Consider the following 21,090-nt stretch of genomic DNA (forward strand, 5'->3'; position numbering starts at 1 on the left):
ATCAGGCATGAGAATATTCCTGCTTTTTTTTGGACTGTCCATCGAAACTGCTTGTACGGTAGTGTTGTTGTTTTTTCATTGCCTTAAACAAGTCTGCATGATATCACATTTATTTGTTGTAAGATGACTGCCCTCCCATATGGCAGCATCTATTCATTAATAAATAACACGATAGATACCCCCTTCCAAAATAAAACAAAGCATCTGTTGGTTACCAACAGAGCAGATATGTTGTACATATTGCATGAGCGCCTCAGGGATTAGTATCTATTCTGTCATGACGGATGCAAGGGCGTTTCTTGACGCAAATGGGCTATTTCTAATTTTGAATTGAATTGATATTGTTTCACTTCCAAGTCAACAGGTGCATATATACGGTTGCAGGGTTGCCAAACTTGCCATTTTGGTAGCCCAATTAGGCAACTTTTGATAATTTTCCCTGCGACTTTTGACAATTTACCGAAACCAATGGTAAAGACAAAAATTGGGTGACTTTTCAACATTGGCTTCCACAACTTTTGGCTTCCACAACTTTTGGTAGTTTCTTCACTTGTACCATGTAGGTAAAAGAAAAATTGGGTGACTTTTTGATTATTTGACCCGCGATTTGGGCTGAAATTTGTTGGCAACCTGGTGTTGGTTACAGGAGATGCTGAGGTGGTCAATAAATGATGAGTCTTGGCTTGGTAGCATTTTACTTCCTTATACAAAATTTATAGAATCCCTACAGGTGATCAACTAAATACTGTTTTAGTCAATTTCAGTTGAGTTCAATGCAAGTTTTCAGGATAATCCAGGCGCAGCATTTTGCTCTCTTTTAACAGAGGTATCGGTTGGATCCTGTTGTTGTGGTGGGGCAGTATTATTTAAATCTCATTGTCATATTCTGATTGCATCTTTGTATCTAGTTGGTTAATTAAGATGGGGTCTGGTGGAGCATGTCTGTATGTTCTATTTTTACTTCCACCAGATCAAAGTACACAAAGTACAGGTGAATAAAAATGGAAAAAATGGGAAAGGGAAGCAAGACATAATATACAGACTTCATTTGTCTAAAACATTCAGAAGTATAATTCATCTTCATCACTCAGATGAATGTTCACTTGCAAATATTGTACAACATATTTGCAATGTTACAAAGCAAGCGCTCAAACGTGCTCATTTCACTAGCACATTTTCCAGATTTTTAAACAGCTACTTGTATCCCTGCTGTATGTATCAGGTCTGTTTAAATGATCTCTCCATGCAGAGACACGCTATTGGATCATGATGGCTCCAGGCTCAAACAAAATGTTCAAGCAGGCTAGAAAGCCTAAGCATGGCAGGAAAAAGTGGGCAATACGGGAAATTGCCGGGAAATCTTTGGATTTTGACCAAAAAAAATAGAGAAATACATAAGGGAAATATGTCATGCTTTAAAATTGTAGTTGCATGACAGGTTTTTGCAGAATTACGGTAACATTGATGGGTCATTTCACTTTTACTTCCCATTTTAAATCACTTTAGTGCATATTGTGTTGACGATACAATTTGTATCGGTTCCCTTCTTTCTTCTAGAACAAGAATTTAGTATGCGGGAAACATCTCACTAGACTAGAGCCGTTTTTATTAAGTTAATACAAGTGTGCTGCAGATGCGTTACTGATTTTTGCTGTCGGGATTGCATAGTCAGCATGGACATCACATCTGCTACACGCTTTGTCCCAAGGCATGATTTATACTTGGATTCGCTGACGTGAATTTTTTTCGCTACAATAACACTTTGAGCTACATGTACACAGACAAAATTTAAAGTTTGATTATTTTTCTCTTAATGTATAGTTTTACAACCTCTACAATTAAAACAAAGGTGTAGCACATGCAGGGTTTTCTTTAACGCACAAAACACGCATATTTACGCGTTCAGGCACTTTTCTGACTCCTTCAAATCCATAGTCCCAAAGTCCAATGCGTACAAAATCTTGAAAATGTACGCGTTCAGATATTGCAAGATTTGAATAGAGAAACACCCGATATTGTGCATTTATTCTCGGCTTTTGGCATTTAGGACCTACTCCCGATATGTAGGGCCCATCACATTTTGTCAGCAGCGATCCATGTATGTTTTAGTAATTGCGAGTCTCTAAAATTGTATAGTGTCAGTTTGAAATCTTGCCAATTGGGTTCGGGTCCTTTTTTCTGTTTAAATAATGCACCAAATATTTTTTCAATTGGACTTTAATTTTGCAAAATTTTCCCTCTCAGTCGAGAACATCCCCCTCAGATAAACAAGTGAAGAATAGTGATAGTGGATAAACAAGTGACCATTTTCGCTTCTGCTTTCGACATTTGGCAATTTAGGCCCTATGTTTAACACAATTTATAGGTATAATCATGGGGAAAACGTGACAACAAAAGGCTTTATGGACCGTCAATTCACAATTTTCGGCTTTTCAACTGTTCAAACTTAAATTTTACACAGTAATAGTGCCAAAATGGTCCACCAAATCGCTTCAATTAGGTCTTCATTTTGCCAAATTTTCCAAGTTCTAAGAGGGGAACATCACCCTGCTATGTTGATAAACAAATGGCCACTTTCACTTTTGCTTTCGACATTTGCCAATTAATGCTTAACACAATTTATATAGGCCAACCATAATAGGGAAAACTTGCCGTCCACGAAAGACTCCATGGACTGCTCATTTCACAAATGTTCGGCTTTTTTAAACTAAAATTTTACACATTAGGCCTAATAGTGCCAAAATGATTCACCAAATTGCTTCAAATAGGTCTTCATTTTGCAAAAGTTTCTTACTTCTCAGGGGGCATTGTTAAATATTTTCTTCTAAAATTGCACCCACCCCTTCTGACTGCTCTAGATTTCTTTTTGACTGGGGGGGGGGGGGGTGAAAAAAATGTCTTGAAGTATAGTGAATCCAGCATCTTTTGGAGAAAGAATAAGTTTATGGTACAAAAATTTTGCCATTTTAAAGCTAAACTGTTGAAATATGGTGCAAAAGTGGCCAAATATGAGGTTAATTTGGTCAGAAACCCACATACAGGCGTCAACATTGGGGGATGATTGTAGGACCATCCCCCTGGCAAAATATTTGGGGAGATTCCCCCACCCCCTCCGGATCTACGCCTATGGCTCCAAAAACAAACATATTGTTAAAATTGTCTTCAAAAATAATATTATAAAAATACCCCTTGCAATGGGGCAATGTTATTGACTCCTTCAGAGGAAAAATTCACAATTGAAAGGGTCAAAAAAATTTGAAAATACCCCTTCAGCAAAAAGCTTAAAGAAAACCCTGAGCACCTCTTAATACTAATTACAGAGAGTTTGTCCGTCTGTCCGCGCGTCGGCGCCGCGTTTGTAATTCGCACTACGCCATCGCGCGAGTAAACGACGCAAAGCCACATACTTAAGTCCCAGAGACCAGTGGACACAATAATACGGAAAGGAAAAAGAAAGGAGGACAAAAAAGAACACGGACGGTTCACGGCTAAAACCGGGGTTTGTAGGTATATGGGTAATGGGTGTTGGGTAATTAGAGATAGGCCTATTACGAGAACCGCCCAACCCGAGAACCGCGAAATCTAGTGGTATATAAATTTGCTTGAGGTTGAATTTTGCTCAACTGAAGCGACAATTTACATCCAATAAAAGTGGTTGACTGGGGATATCAAAGAAATAACTCTTTCATGGGTTTTCTTGGGGGGGGGGGGGCACTCAAGTGTGATAGTGTACACATGTGTGACCAAATTTTTAAAATTAACATATTGCATCCTACCTGCAAATGGGGCGATTCCAGTTGAAATGTATCCACCATGGAAGACTGACTTTAATCTTCCATAGGGGGATGCATGGATGTCAACTGCAATAACACCACTAAACAAGGAAAAAAATAATACTCAAAATTGTGCACCTTAAGTTATCCTTTATCCTTTATGTTTATCCTTTCGGACTCAATTTACAATTGTTTTGAAAACCTAAAACAAGTTGATCATACATGTAAGTTCAGAAAAACTACCTTTTTGAAAATCAAGTGTTTCTTAAGGGTAGACGAGGTATTGTTGGTTGAAGCAACCTAAAAATCAATTTTCATTATCTAGATCAATATATTATTGAAAATTAACACCTTGATGTTTTGCAAAAGTTCATTCTACAAATCGTATACTTTGCAAACTTGCTTAATTTATTGTTGTTAATTAGTTATGTACATTCTACAAAAGTGTTGTTGTTTCAGCCCTCTTTACAACGTAACTCAAGAACCGCAGCGCAAAGTTTATCTGTGATATTTTAATTCTTCTACACGCTCGCTATGAATTGAGCAATGCAGTTTTTGCTAAAGCTCATTACCATTCGTAAGATGCGGTGAACTACCAAATCACAACAGTTTAAAATAATTAATAACCTTAACCCCTAAAGATATCATAATTGCCTGGTTGTAGGGGGAAAATAACAAAAATGGCCCTTTCCACTTGTTATTTGGACATGTATTTATCATGTTTATTATCGACCTTTAGTTCTTATAATTATATCTCCCCATTTAGATAATGGTTAATAAGTCAATGTATTTAGGATAGGATTTAAACTATCAGTTCATAGGGTATCTTGCACTGTCGTGACATTCCAGTTGAAATACATACACCCCCTAATCCATATACCCCTCAAATGGAGTAAACCATTCAAGTAAACCCATTTGAAATTCACACCCCCTGTGTAATGTTATTAAAGGCCATGTGTTCCAAAGGGGGTGTATGGGTGTCAACTGGAATAGGCCATTGTACCAGTACTAGGATCCACAACATGCTCATATATCAGGGCACAGTTTTTTAACACCAATACATTTGTACAGTCATTGAATGACCTTTGAAAATGTGGGTATTAAAACTCATACTCTGCAACTTGAGGTCAAATTTTGCACTATGATTGTTTAATTGAGGTTATTGAACTATGCCATTGAGATGAGGCCATTGTGATCCATAGTGCAGTATCAATTGGAAGTATGCAAACATTTAAGTAAAAGGACTATGACTTGTAAATATTTAACATTCATAACATGAATGTTTGTCTTAAAAGTGCAATATACTAATGGGTCTAGAGATGCATGAATCTGGCATGTAGAGAGACTGCTTAGCATTCCATGCACAAAGCATATGGAAGGCTTGGAAGCATTATTATGAGGCCTTGCTAATATCAAAAAATGGCTTTGTATTTGTGGAGGAACATACTAAGACTTTAAGGTTATTAAATACATTAAACTGTTGTGATTTGGTAGTTCACAGCATCTTACGAATGGTAGTGAGCTTTGCATTGCTCAATTCATAGCTAGTGTGTAGAAGACTTTTAAAATATCACAGATATACTTGTATAGGTCCTGCGGTTCTTGAGTTACGTTGTAAAGAGGGCTGAAACAACAACACTTTTGTATAATGTACATAACTCATTACAATAAATTAAGCAAGTTTGCAAAGTATACGATTTGTAGAATGCACTTTTGCAAAACATCAAAGTGTTATTTTTTAATAATATGTTGATCTAGATAATGAGAATCGATTTTTAGGTTGCTTCGACCAACAATACCTTGTCTACCCTTAAGAGAACAGTTTAAGTATACTGTTGTGATTTGGTAGTTCACAGCATCTTACGAATGGTAGTGAGCTTTGCATTGCTCAATTCATAGCTAGTGTGTAGAAGACTTTTAAAATATCACAGATATACTTGTATAGGTCCTGCGGTTCTTGAGTTACGTTGTAAAGAGGGCTGAAACAACAACACTTTTGTAAAATGTACATAAATCATTACAATAAATTAAGCAAGTTTGCAAAGTATACGATTTGTAGAATGCACTTTTGCAAAACATCAAAGTGTTATTTTTTAATAATATATTGATCTAGATAATGAGAATAATTTTTTAGGTTGCTTCGACCAACAATACCTCGTCTACCCTTAAGAGAACAGTATTTCAAAGGTGTTTCAGTTAGGCTGGATAAATTTTTTTTTGTTCTTATCCCCTTCCACCTCAATTTCTGGGATTATTCAGATTTTTTGATTTTTTTTTTTGTATTCTTTTTGTTAGAGTTTTCAAACAATTTAAGATTTTGTAATGTTTTCGGAAACCTTAATACAGATAAATAAGTTTATAAGAGAACAAGGATCACTATCAAATCTGTTTGTGGTACTCTTGGGGGTTTCAGAATCTCACATTTGAAAAACAACAAAATGGCCTCCTCGTTTTCCTGAAGCACTGTTTAAGTATTTCAAAGGTGTTTCAGTTAGGCTGGATAAAAATGTTTATTTTTTTTGTTCTTGTCCCCTTCCGCCTCAATTTCTGGGATTATTCAGATTTTTTGATTTTTTTTTGTATTCTTTTTGTTAGAGTTTTCAAACAATTTAAGACTTTGAAATGTTTTTGGAAACCTTTATACTAATAAATAAGTTTATAAGAGAACAAGGATCACTCTCAAATCTGTTTGTGGTACTATAGGGGGTTTCAGAATCTCACATTTGAAAAACAACAAAATGGCCTCCTCGTTTTCCTGAAGCAGTGTAGGAAAAGACCAAGGAAATACTGTTAATGCCACTTTCGCATTCCTCTCACCTCTTCAGCAAGCTTTAGCGGTGAACAGGACTTGATGTTCTTTTACATTCTGAACATGTTTGTTTGCTTCAAAAGTGCAATTAATATAGAATTTATTAGAAATCCAATAAACACTGACCCAGATTTTGTTGTAATTACTCTTCAGTATATGCATCCTATATGATCTTATACTCATAGCCACATATTTATGTATTCAGGAGCAGAATTCAATGTTTATATAAGATAAGTGGGTAGAAGGTGCTCAACATGTAAAGCACTCTAAACATGAATATTTACCTCATAAGAGCAATTTATTTTCTATTGAAGGAACAGTGATTCAGCAAACTAGAACACCATGAAATTTGACAAAATGCACATTTTTGTATAATTTGGAACATTCATAATGAAGATAAAATGAAAGTACTTCCATACTTTTATTATGAAACAAATGAAGCCGGGGCACTCAGAATTATGCTTCTAAGCATCAGGGTGAAAGAAAACAAGGATTTAGGGTGGTTTTGAAAAGCTAACGAGGATCCGCGCTGATCCACGATTAGGATCTCAAAACACTCATTTTACTAGAAGAAGGGGAGTTAATTTATTAAAATTACCCAATTAGCAACCATTAGTGGTGACATACGTATCAAGTCATTTGGCACAAATGAGTGCTTTCCGAGCGATTTTACAAACCAGATTAAAACAAATTCGGAGCTGATTTCAACAGCACCAGGAATACCTGATCATCATCACTGAATGACACTCATACCGACACACACAATGTCTATCCTTGTTCAAATTTCAAGCCATCCTCACTTAGGGTGTTTTTATAATGTCTCTCCTTGTTTAGGGGCAAATTTCAAACCAATTCCTCGCTTAGGGTGTTTTTATTTGAGTTAAATCCATGTTTAGGGCTAGTTTGACAAAAATTTTGACATCCACGCTTAGGGTCATTTTTGAAATTCAATTCATGTGGATGCTTACAAATTTTATAAATGAGTGGCCCGGGGAATGAGACTGTCGAATTCAGCAGTGGACATGGAGTGTAGGAGTTTGCACTAATGTCTAATCGATCTCGAGACATTGGTTATGTGCTATATTTTGTGAAATATTATGATCAAATTGGCCAATAGATAATCGTAAGACAAAATATTGTTGTACAAAAAATGTCTGATAATTCCTTTAAGATGGGAAGCGGTGGAAAGATGTTGATCAGATTTAGCATTCAGTAAGTGTTTTGTTTGTATTAAAAAGTGCAGTCGAATATTCGTTGACGCAGAGAGACTTCAACATTGTGTTAACCAATTGTATGCTGCATGATGAGTACAGCAAAATTTAAAGGACATTGTTTATTCGCATTTCAACAACTCTTCCTATACCTTTGTACAGGAGCCAACCGTTCTTAATCCGTGATGAACCCACACTTTTACTGTAGCGTGTCGCCGAACATGAGCGGGACTACGCGTTCGCGAGAGCGTAAAATTCGTCATGCCTGGAACCTTTGTGCGTATGCAAGCTTACAATTTGAATTCAGTATTTTACAGGTAGCGGCTAAACATTGCCGTTTTATTCTGTAGTTTTATTGCTGATATCAACAGAGAAATCATCGAAGTTTTTGTAAGGCTGAGTGGCAATGATTAACTGACATTCCTCGTAAAATAATCGTGAATTATCACGATCACCGGTACGATCTTTAGCTTCTTTTCGTTGTTGAAAGGGATTCAATCATGTTTCACCGTTGTTCATCACCGATTAACAACTCGCCTCCGGCGCTTCTGCGTGGGTTACCTCGCTCGGGCAGCTAAAGCTGCCCTCGAAGTAAACCAAGCAGCACGACGCGACGCATCGTTGTTAATGTCGGTGATGAACAACGGTGAAACATGATTGAATCCCTAAATGTGGCCAGGCAGATGCCTAATGCAATTTGTTTACAATCATTAGTAAAGTTGCCCCCCCCCCCCATGTTTTTTTAAGAAGACTGCATACATAATGTTTTAAAATGTGCAATTTAACAAATCTGTGTTCTATCTTGTTAAAAGTCATCAGCAAATAGAACAAGTAATTCGATCACAAAAAGTTTTTGCTAATTGCTTGAATCATAGCTTGATTTGGAACAGAATTAATTTCAAAATCCAGAATATTAAGACATTTTCAGTCTCTTTATCATCCAGTTTTTGGTATCATTTTAGTCGCACATCCTCATCCAATCAAAATCAAGCTACCCTGGAGAAGAGAGAATTGTTGAATGATTTCATGCACAATTTGTTTTTGCATGGTTGCTTGAAACAGGTGACAACTGTTTGCAGTAATTAATGCATTATGTATTATGAGCATGTTTGACCATTGGTAATAGGGTGATTGAATGACTTGTCATGTTAGAATTACATCATTTTGAGGTCTCAGAAGAAAGTATCATCCCAAGTTAGCTTTTGTGGCCCCTCAAAGTTTGCAATTCGTTCTATGCACAACCAAATTTGGCTGAAATGACAAAAGTTCAATGAACTTTGAGTACTGTAACTACCAAATCAGTTGCATTTGTCATAGACTTCTATAAGCTCCCTTTAAAAGGAAACTCATTCAACGATTAGCAGGAACATGTGACATATGATGGTAACATGGTATGTTGTCTAATGGCATGAAAAATGACCCACAACCATGTACGCATGCATGTTGTGTCATGCATGTTGCTATATTGACGTAGTTTGAAACTGTTGCATTTACACCTAAGGTTTAAAAAAGCAAAAAACTAGTTCTACAGGTGGATATACCTTTCAAGTAGGGTTGGTCCATCTGTTGTGTGTCATTTTGAAAAGTACCATAAAAATCACCCAAATCTGAATAAGAAATAAATGGCATTTTTTCAGTCAAAACAATTAATTTTACATTAATATAGCAACAACAATCAAACTCCACCAAATGCAAATGGGTCAGTTGGGCCTGTACCTGTTTGGGGTTCTTCCTAGTTGAATGTGTACGAGGATGTGTTTTAGGGTACCTTTAATATTCAGTGGTGTGGTTTCGGTATATCGATAAATGGGTCTTCAGTGGAGACCAATGCGCCCAATTGAAAGTGTCCTTAAAGGCGCACAATTGGGTGATTTTTGTGAAATTTGGTATGATAATGGGTTGCAAAAACAGCAAAAGGTATAGAGAAATTCAGTATCATGTGTGGCACATCCTTGTACAAATTCTTATCAGCATGCATTTTTTGTGAAGACTCCCCACACTGAGGGGGATATATGACAAGGTTTTGTTGCTTCTCTCACCTTTAAGGGCTGGGGTATGAACGTTTGGACAGTATTTATTTTGGGACATGAGAGCACATCAGATATATCAAATTGCATTCTGAATACGAAGAATGTCATTCTGATATCAAATAATTTTCATTTTTTGAAATTCGCAATTTAATACACATTTTATGGCAAATCATTAAAAATATTTTTGATATTTACTTTATAAACTTTATAAATCTGATGATTTATACTTAAAGTGTATGTAGGTGGGATGAAAAGCCGACGATCAATTGAAAATTTTGACCTTTCATTATTGAAGCTATGGATTTTTTCCCCAAAACACCAAAAAAAATTAGGTCTTTTTGGGAAAAAATCCATATCTTCAATATGAAAGGTCAAAATTTTCAATTGACCGTCGACTTTTTCCTCCCTGCTACATACACTTTAAGAAAATATCATTAGATTTATATAATTTACTTCGAGGACTGTTATATATCAAAAATTTGAAAAATATCAAATTTTTATAATTTGTCATAAAATTTGTATTATATTGTGATTTTTAAAAATGAAAATTATTTGATATCAGAAAGACATGCTTCAGTATTCAGAATGCAATTCAATAGGTCTGATGTGCTCTCATGTCCCACAAAAAATACTGTCGAAATGCAATAAACGCTCATTTTGGATCCCTTAACCCTTACATTTCATTTTGATGTGTACATGTGATGTCCAGATTCTGGAATTTTCTCATCATTGATCATGTTGACAAACATTTTCTTTAAAATATTTTATTATTCATAACAGTGTTCATTCATTTTAACATTCATTTATTTTTCTTGTTTCTATTTTTATCCACTCAGACACCACGGCATGAGTTGAGTATAATCGCATGAACAGTGGAAGAACACACAGCAAGTGATGGTTTAAACTAAAGACACAGCATGCATTAACGGCAGTGCATGATGAACACATGATCTGATGTATTCATATGTCTGCTTGTCTGTCAGATTTATATGTTTGTATGTATGTTATGCAGATGAATCATTGTTGGTAATTTGTCAAGCTAACATAACATTGTAAATCAAAGTGTGTGGATAGTGTTATAGTGAAGAAAATGACCAATGTATTCTGTTGAAATCCATACACCCCAATGGAAGGCATGACCTTAATCTTCCACACAGGGAGTGTGAATTTCAAATTGAATTACCTGAATGAGTGTCTCCAAATTTGAAATCTACACCTCTGTGTGAGAGATTAAGGACATGTCTTCCATGGGGGTGAATGGATTTCATCTGCAATAGCCCAGTTTTGGGGCATGAGATAGCAGGATAAGGAGCTCAGCACTTCTTCTATCATGTCCTTACATAATAAGTGACATGCATCTGTTTATCAACATCCCTTTTCACCAGGTTTGTATTCAGCGTTAAATCCTTGGTGAAGCATACCTAGATATCAAGTAATGGGTATCAGCAAACATCAAGTATGAAGTAATGGCATTTTAAGAGTTGCATTGTTTGGGATTCTGTTCAAGAGTATACCTAGAGTTAGTGGTAGAGTTGCTGATCGTTACCGTGGAGCGACCAGTGGCATAGCCAGGATTTTTCCAGAGGGTGAGGGAAAAGGTGGACTTAGTATGTCAAATGGAGGCACTTCTGGGCACGAGACAATTTTACATTTTTTTTTACATATTATTAAAATAGACATACTGTCACTTCAATACTGCTTTTTCATTGAAATCGGATATTCCTAAGCTAAGTTATGGAATTCCGAAGTCATAGTGTAAAAAATAAAAGTAAAAAATAAGATACCATCCTTTAAAATTCAATGTTTTGTGGGAAAGTAGGATACATTTTTTTTATTAGCAAATTTGCAAAAAAAAATCAAATTCCACAAAAATCACCCTTGGCTGTGTTTTTTGGCTGTTTCTCTATTCCCAGCTAGCTGTGCCCAGAAGTGCCTCCTTTTGAAATACCATGTCACATTTGACAAAAATGGGCTAAAAAGGCCAGCATCCCACATGGTGTAAAGGGGGAGGCAAGATGTCCTGGCTATAATGCCATTGGGAGCGACCAAAGCCAGCTACGTCATGGTTCCTCTCCTCCTGGTGGCATTTGCTGGGCAGTGTCTCATCTTGCTGCTTCTGTAATCGTACCATTTTGAGTATCTACTCCTACATTTGGAGCTCATATTTATTGGAGTCAGCTATTCAGTTTCAGCTTAAGACTGTGAAAGTCATCAAAATGAGGGATATTCAAAGTTTCAAGTGTGGAGTTTGGGCAAATCAACCCAAATCCTATAAGTATTATGTACATACACATGGGGTTTAATTGAAAACTGGATTTATTGTTCTGTAAAAAATTAATGATGGGAAAAACAATGTACACTCATCATTGAGAGGGGGTATTGCAAGGAGGCCCTATCTGCGATACTTGCCCTATAGGCAACTGTCAATTTCTGCATTCTATATTGTACACAATTGGCACCTGTCAGCTATTGCAGATGGGCCTTCAGGCACCTAACCTCTCAGGGTCAGAATTTTGTTGTGCTATGCGAGAATCAATCTTGATTCTTGCAGAATGAATCTGCGGGAATCATTTGATTCTTGCAAATCAACTTCTGTGTAAACTACAAGTTTGCGAGAATCGTTTCTTGGATTCTCGCCAAAATTCTGACCCTCAATCAAATAGTGATGAGTATATTAAAACAAGTGGCCTTACATAACGTCTTCACCTTGTTAAGCTCCTCGGTCTATCCTCAATGTTAGCATGTACAAAATTATTAAGAGATTAGACAGGTTTATTCCATAAGCTACATGTATATGGTATTCTATTGATACTAGTCTAAATCTAACTATGCTTAAAGGCACTGTAATACTAACTTCTCCCAGTTTAACGCTGGAGGAAAAGTCTCAATTTGATTTCCTCAAATTCCATATGTATATCAGAGGATTACCGTAATTCAAGTCAGTCATTAATATACTATCAGTAAACTTCAATAAGTTGATTTATGTGTGTTTTAATATTGCATTTTACTATTTTTAATTTGAAGTTTGTATTGCATAATATAAAAAAGTGAAATGATTGCACTAATTTTCAAAAAGAATGGATGGACCCCCTTGCATTGTCCATGGTGCGCATAAACACAGAAGGGGAGCTCTGATTGGCGGATTCAATCACTCCACTATCGTAACAACTGATTGGCAATCTGATAAAACTTTGTTAGGTGCAGAACTGTGCTCATGAAGGAAACACAAAGTCCTGTCTACAGTTTGTCCACTCTGAAGTACAAAGTGACAACTTGCGCGTATACAGCGTGTAAACAGTGCGTAGTGCTGCGTCTCTACTGCAGGTATGCATGCCTTCAAAGTCGGCAGAATGTGTGCGTCCGTGTCGGTACTCTGTACTTCAGAGTAGACTGACTGTATGTTGCTCACTAACAGGGCCCGTGCGTATAGAACAAGAGAGGTCCACCCTTCTCTGGAAGCTAGTGTAGGTTACACATTCAAGTGCAATATAATATAATACCAACTCTGCGATGGTTGTGTATCACTCATGGGGGGTGGGGCAAATATTGCAGCTCCGGAATATTTCGATATGCTTTCGGTTCCGGCAAACTTTGTTTCAAAGTGTGTGGCTGTTTGTGTTCTGCGTGTAACACTTTGTGTGCCAAAAATTTGCATTAAGCAATGAGTGCATTAACCTTAGTGATGATGCTCAAGCTAAAAGACGCTAATTTATTTGTTCGATTTGGAGATTTTCCGCAAAATGCCTGAGGTACACTATTTACCCACCATGAGTGACAAACCAAAAGGCCAGAGTTACCATATCGTTACACACAAGGCAATTTGGAGTTGGTACATGTACTCCTTGGGTATAATCTCTGGAAATATCATGCGAGACTAAACTACCTGAAATGGACTATTCCAGTTGAAATCCATACACACCCTATGGAAGATGGCTCTTTTATCATACCACTAATAAGGGAAACATCAAAGAACACCGCTAACCAGATCTATTTTCATATCTTGTCAGTGAGTGTGTATATGCTTTATATCTAGTCAGAGCGTAATGTGCAAGCACGATACACGTATACAGCGAGGTATGTGTATGAAGGCAATTTGCATAAACTGGTCATGTAAAATGCACATGATACATAATACGCAGAACAGTCATCTAATGTTTGTAATGTTTTTCCTATTTTGCAACAATTAAAATGTTTGTAAACACAATTATTTTGATATTTACGGGAATTATGGTGCGCTCAGTGTCATACTGGGTTCAGCCTTGGCTTCATCCAGTATGACACTTGTGCACTCATAATTTCCGCACTACTCTCCGCTTCACCTAATAACTAATAATCTCCCACACAGGGCATGAAGATTTCAAATGGAGTTACTTATTCAGGTAACTCAATTTGAAATACATACTCCCTGTGTAGAATTTGAAGGTAAGGCCCATGAAAGTCAATTCGAGTTTATCGTCCTTTTTTTTTCCCAGGTTGGTGAGGTGACTTTTTCATTTTTCATTTTCATTATTTCATCAGATTTCATTATTGACCTAAAGTGCGTGTTGATTTAAAGCCACACTCATACATGTTATTTATAAACATGTTTTTATATGGGTAGGGACTAGAAAAGTTAGAAAAGAGCCTGGTTTTGGTTCCAAGTTATAAATTTATATGTTTTACAAACAAAAATATATGTTTCCAATTGCTAAAACTGGTGAAAACACTAATACTTTTAAAATAATGAATTATTTTGGCATTTTTGAAAATTTGACGCGGGTGTTTTTGGTGTCCAAAAAGTGACGCGGGCGGGGGACGATAAACTCGGAATCGACTTTCACACGCCTAATGTCTAGGAGGTGCATGGATTTCAAATTATGGAACATTCGGATGCTCGATGCTTTTGACTCGGTACCAGATGACCATATATGGTGTGATCAAGCAGAATCAGTCTGAAGTCGGTCATATTCAATTGTCAGTTTCTTATAGTAAGAAGCATTTACAAAGCTATATTTCGCAGTCAACCCCATTGAAATTGAACAACTTGTTAAAAAAAAGTATGAGCAATTAAAGAGTTTCCAAAACAACAGTTAACAAAGGGAAATATTTCCTTTGTTTGGATATCTCAGAATCAATATTTCTGAATTGCGACTGATTTTGCTTGATCGCATCACATATAGAGAGGGGCTGTATAAAGAAACTTGAACTGCAGTACTTACTTTATGAATTGTGTACATTGGTAGCTGCAGTAAGAATTTCATTTGAGTAAACACGGCATGAGAGTCACCAGTGAACAAGGCAATATGAAAGTAAAGTGTCTTTTGATTGGTTTGAGCAATGTTTTTGCCCGCCCACGTTTTCTGCTTTTTTTCTGCTGATATGCTCTGTTCATTCAAATGAAATGTTTACTGTAGGTAGGTCAGAATTATAGCTGGAATATTAACTGTTTTAACCTATAGCTTGGGCATAAAAATATTCTTTGATTGGCATACCACATAATACAACCCACCTTAAAAAACCGCCCACCCAGACCTGATGTTACATTTTCAAAAAGTATAATATATTTGTCTACGACCTCTTTGTACTTTTTCAAACATAACAAGAAATAAGATCCAGTTGAGTATGCATTAGTGTGTGTATTTTTACGCACTATATAATGTACCTTTGTTTACATTTCCATTTTGTGTGTGTATTTTTTTGGATGTCTATCCCTATAGAAACAACACCGTAAAAAATCAATCAACCAACCCCGAATTATTGCGCCAATCAATCAAATTTCTTTATGCCTTGGTTAATAGAATCATTAAGAATCACATTATCGCTGTACATTTTGCTCCCATTGTTAGTCATTCCTATAACACTATTGTGGTCCAATGATTGAGCCATGTGGAACACCACAGCCAGGGCTAAAAACAATCTGCCACCTTAAATCCCAGCAAAAACAAACATTTTAAAACGTTTTTGACAACTTGCTGCAAAACATATTTTGGATATAACATTTTGACAACATAACCCCACATTTAAATGTTATTAATATGTATTGACCAAAAGCAAAGCACATTTATAACATGCTTTATAACATTTAAAAGCATTTTGTTTGCTGGGATGCTGCCAAATTGTTTTTGTTCATTCTAATGTTTTATTATCATTATTTTACATGCATGTTTGACCAGTAAAAATGTGGTTTAAAATTCCCCCAAATTGTGATCTTTGGCCCCACTGAGGTTCTGCTGCTGGGGCTCCAAGACAATGAAAACCCCTGTTATAATTACCTACTGGTATCTCTGAACATAGTTGTTTTTATATACAACCCAAATCTTGCCTTTTATAAGTTAATGTAAGCAGTTTTTTGTATTTAGTACCGTAAATGAATTTTTAAAGACCAAATTAATAGCGAGAAGATTTGAACCTAGAAAAGGGACATCAGTAATTCTGAAACACCCAATTTTACCTGACATGTTTATTTGGACATATATAAGGCAAACAACTTGTTGTGTTGCCTTTACCTGATCGGCCTGATTTTATACCAAACTTGTTACGACGCTGCTCAATAGGGATGCAGACTCTGAAAAGGTAACTTTTTAAGCTCAAATGTTTAATTGAATGATCGAGAAATTAATGAGATTTGGTGCGTTTTTGAAAAAGTTGCACATTCAAACAGATTGCATGGTATAATGTTGAATACCCTTATATGTTACACTTGCCTGAAGTGAGTGGTGGTCAGTGTACATCATCGATCAGTTAGTGAGAACCAGCACTGACCATGGTCTGTTCAATTTGGAGAGCATTATAATGCTTGATTCCCATCAAAAGACACTACAACTTTTTGAATCACAGCAAGTTTCATTAATTTTCATTTTACTTAGTGCACCCAATTTCCAGAGAGAGTAAACACTGTACACCATTAAAATCCAAATATCTAATTCTCGATCATCTGAGCCCATTCGGTACGCACGCACAGATATTTTATTTAAGTGTACAACGCAATGCCCATACGCTATAGAGTAAGCTTGACTGTTTGGAAACTGACCAATCTCAGTCTTCGAATACAGCTAGGTCGAAAGGTGTACATGTATACAGTTTATACAGTACCTGCTATGGTGATCGTTAATTAAATATTTTGATTACAGTGGGGACTTAAGGATTTTGAGTTGTTTAAATTACAATTTCAAGTCACATGAAGTTTCTGTAATTTGTGAGTAGTTAGTATTTGAAGAGTTGGCAGCTTTGAGATATGCTTTATTGGCTTTTCTTTTTTTTTTTTTTTTTGGGGGGCCTTTACAGTAGTAATGCACACAAAAAAATAAAACCACATGGCAGTCTTTTATGTGGATATGTGTGGCATTCTACATCGGAACTCTTCATATGATTGTGATCAGATTTCTGCCAATTTTGAATGGATCAAAGTACGAACAGCAAAAGAATTCTGGTTATTTTCACCCCTGTATATCCTAAACAAAGACCAGCAGCAGCCAATAGCTGCATCTTTTTAGCTCGGATTTGGGACTTCATATGTTGAAATCGTTCAAGAAATAAAGACACAAAACCTCAAAGAAGATAAAAATTCAAAAGTTGCAGATTGCTCCATTGGATGCCCTGTTGATTTGTACACAGAGCATTCTTGAATAAGAGAACTATTCCCGCCAAGCTTTCCATTGATTAGAACATTAAAATGCAATCTTTGACCATGTTGACATTGTTCCTTCCTTAGGTTTTCGATCACCCCTCATTCTCGACCTAATGTCCTGCCTGCTTGTTTTAATTTTGACATGTATGTCTTTGTTTAGGATATACATGTACAGGGGTAAACTGGTACCTGAATTATTTGGCTGTGTATAGTATAATTCCTGCTGGTCAGGATGTGTGGTGTAAATACACAGTTTTCAAGTAGTATTTATACAAGTTATATTTCATATCATAGGCGAAAGATAAAAAAAAAAAAAAAAAGTATTCTAGTGTGTTTAACGCAAAAGTGGCCTTTGTAGACATGCTTGGTTACATAGAATCCCAAAGAAATTATGGTTTTCAATTCACCAATACTTTTGGATTTTATCTAACTGACAAATTATTAATATAATGACTTAAATATGTAAACCCAAGATATTTATACGCACCCGTGTTGTATATATTCCTGTGATACAAATCCAAGTATCATTTTATACATAAAATGTGTAAATTAGACCTTTGTGCATTTAGTGAGTGCTGTTTAAAAATCAACTTTTTGTTGTTTTTGTCGCTTAAAATCATCAAATTCAAAATGACCCATTGGACTCTTCCATTTAAAATTCGCACTCCCCCTGTGAAAGATTTTGGAAATATCTTCTACAGGGGAGTATGAATTTCAAATGGAATTACCACATTAGGCAGCTCTATTTGAATTTCATACACCCTCTGAAAAAGATTCAACTTGAATCTTCTACAGAGGGAGGGTGAATTTCAAAAAGAGTTGGCTGTGCTAATTCCATTTCATACTCCCCCTGTGGCAGATATTTCCAAAATCTTCAACAGGGATAGTGTGAATTTTAAATGGAATGGCCCATTGGGTCAAGTAGATGTACATTTGAAGCAGCAGACATTGTGACTTCAGTTAGTATATTTGCCAAATATTATTCCTTTTCAACTCTTTTTAAAATAAAGTGAAGTTCAAAATCGTTTACTACTTGGTATACCCAAATAAATATTCAAAAAACAACAGTGCTAAAATTGTATAGGTACTAGTGTTAAAAGAAGCTTGGTGCACAAAAAATTGACCAAATATCGCAAAAGTGAATGAGACTATATTCTTTTATCATCAATTTGAGACAGTGCACTATTTTTGTTTATCCCAGTTTGGTAACAACGTTAATGCTTTTTCGCTGTTATGCAGCAAACGCACTGACAAACTGGCCTTGTATGCATGTGTGTACGCTCTGCGCTATTAACTTAATTCATGCCATTTGATGCTCGACCAGTAAAATACGCACCCTAGTTGTTACTGAACTTGAGGTGAACCACAGTTGCACTAAAATTGATTTAGTAATCCTTTAGATATAAATGTGTCATCTTAGAAAATTTGTACTTCTGGGGCGTTGCTATTTTTCAATTGAACAAGAAAGCTTGCATTAAAATGGTGATTTTTGTTGCCAAGTACTTTTCCATGTGTAAGCAATCTGAAAAAAAACCTGGAAGTGCAACTTTTACTGTCACATGCCTTTTTGCGACATGATCTGGTCCGTGAAGGCCAAGCGCGGCAAATTTGAAATTGTGAATTCAAAGACTCCTCTGAATTCACATACCATCTGTGAATTCAAATACTCTTACTAACTTCTTACTGCATTACATGCAGGTGTTTATATTGTGGTTTAAACATGTCCTATGTGCTAATATCTTTAAAAATGGTGAACATTCTTGTGCTGCAAGTTCTTCAGATAAGTCTGCTTTATTGCATCATTAGAATTTTAATTTGCACAGATATATTTAAAGCAAAAAAGCTCAAATGCACCAAACAGACTGCCTAAGTGTTTTATTTGCTGCCAAATTTTAAACAAGTGAAAAGTATGTTAAATCACTGAGCCCCAGGTGCATTGTATGTGAATTCAGAGGAGTCTGTGAATACATGGTGCCCTCAAACTGTATTTAAACATGGCCTGCTAAACGGCCAATATAGTATAGGGATTTATTTCCTCAGTACCAGTAATTGTGTATAAATGTATTTTGTACATTTTTGTGAATATTTTATAATATGTGCAATGAATGGATAAGAATTAAAATAGTAATTTACAATGCTGTTAATAAAAGTCTCTCATTTGAAGTGGTTTTGTGTAATTTTAATTACTTCTTAAAAGAAGTACTCAGAACACCCCAGCAAACTCAAAAATGTGTTTTGCTATAAACACGTTTTGGTGTTGGTCAAAATGTAACATTTAAATTTAAATTTAACATTTAAAAGGGCATTTCGTGATCCACAGCATCGTCCCCCCACTTTTCTAAAAAAAGTTGAGATTTTTATATCACTGGAAACCTCTGGCTACATGTTTAAGTACAAAAAATTTCTTGCAGATTAATTCGTTTAGCAAAGATATCGTGAAATTTAAATTTCGTTCTGGTATACCAGAACGAATAAGCTTTTTTGTGGATATCTACTGAAAAATATCATAACAAGAGGATGCTAGGATCACGAAATACTCCTTTAAATATTGGGTCATGAAAGCATTTTTAAATGTTTTATATAAAAAAACACTACTACGTTGTCAAAATATTATTTTTGCATCAAAAATGTTATTGAAACATGTTATACCCTTTAGGGAACAAACCAAAAGATTGATGATGTCCTATAAATGTAACTAGTTTCTTTTCTCAGGCGACCCCCTCCATTCCTGCCAGAAACGTAATAATGAAATGTTGATTTTAACATTACATAATATTCATGATAATGACACATTCTTCAGACCGATGTTTTTGTACAAACGTAATCGAGTATTGTTACCCCCTCCCCCTTAAACGAAACTAGTTTCGTTTATAGGACATCATCGATCTTTTGGTTTGTTCCCTTATATAACTGGACATTTAAACTTTTTCTGTTCTGTTACACCATTTTGTGTTTGCTGGAGACCACTGATGGGCAAACATTTCTTCAGACTTAGTTTAGCATAGGCAGGTGTTGATATGGCCCAAGAAATAGGGCAAAGAAATTGATGTGTACGACGAAGCACAGAAACATTTAGTCTCTCTTTATGGGAAATAAAAGACCCATCATTATATAAAACTAGATTTCTCGGGTTGGGTGGTTCTTGTGACTATCTCTAATTACCCAACACCTGTTACCCATATAGGCGCGGTTCTCGGGTTGGGTGGTTCTCGTGATAGGCCTACCTACCCTGACCTTTTAAACTACTATGATATAGTACGTCTCTCAATGATCAAGACCCAATTTGACACAATAATCAACTTAGTAGTTTTGTAGCAGTGACGCTTACTTGGCCGTAATCTGGAAACTCATCGTTCACCTGAGCCCTGTCCTGCTACCACATATGAGCCCCCCCAAAATACCTCGAAATTTGTTTCTGGATGTAGGCCATTACAAAACATGCTAAAGTAATAGAATCAATCGGGATAAATGTGGACGCAATTAGGCCTAGTAATATGTGTTGAAAATAGGCCTATTGATTCGATGAGATGCATCTGCACAATTAGCCACACTCTAATGCTTTCCGATGCTCGCGACTTTTCACGCCGTCGCTACTCGCGAACTACGCGACAGTGCACCATGAAAGCACGCCAGCGTTTTAGCGACAAGCGCACTGCCTGGA

The 21,090-nt window shown here is 36.1% G+C and overlaps 1 protein-coding gene across 4 annotated transcripts in view; it reads left to right on the forward strand.

Moving 5' to 3' along the window:
• Positions 1 to 14,078, forward strand: part of LOC140163146 (sodium/potassium-transporting ATPase subunit beta-1-interacting protein 1-like) — a 155,105-nt gene extending 141,027 nt beyond the window's left edge. For all 4 annotated transcript variants that reach the window (XM_072186524.1, XM_072186525.1, XM_072186527.1 and 1 more), the window contains one exon: positions 10,660 to 14,078. In XM_072186524.1, coding sequence (XP_072042625.1) covers positions 10,660 to 10,673 — 14 coding nt within the window. In that variant the 3' untranslated portion in view covers positions 10,674 to 14,078. The remainder of the gene's footprint in view (positions 1 to 10,659) is intronic.
• The last annotated feature ends 7,012 nt before the right edge of the window (positions 14,079 to 21,090 follow it).

Source organism: Amphiura filiformis, chromosome 10 (assembly GCF_039555335.1).
Source record: "Amphiura filiformis chromosome 10, Afil_fr2py, whole genome shotgun sequence".
Classification (NCBI taxonomy): domain Eukaryota; kingdom Metazoa; phylum Echinodermata; class Ophiuroidea; order Amphilepidida; family Amphiuridae; genus Amphiura; species Amphiura filiformis.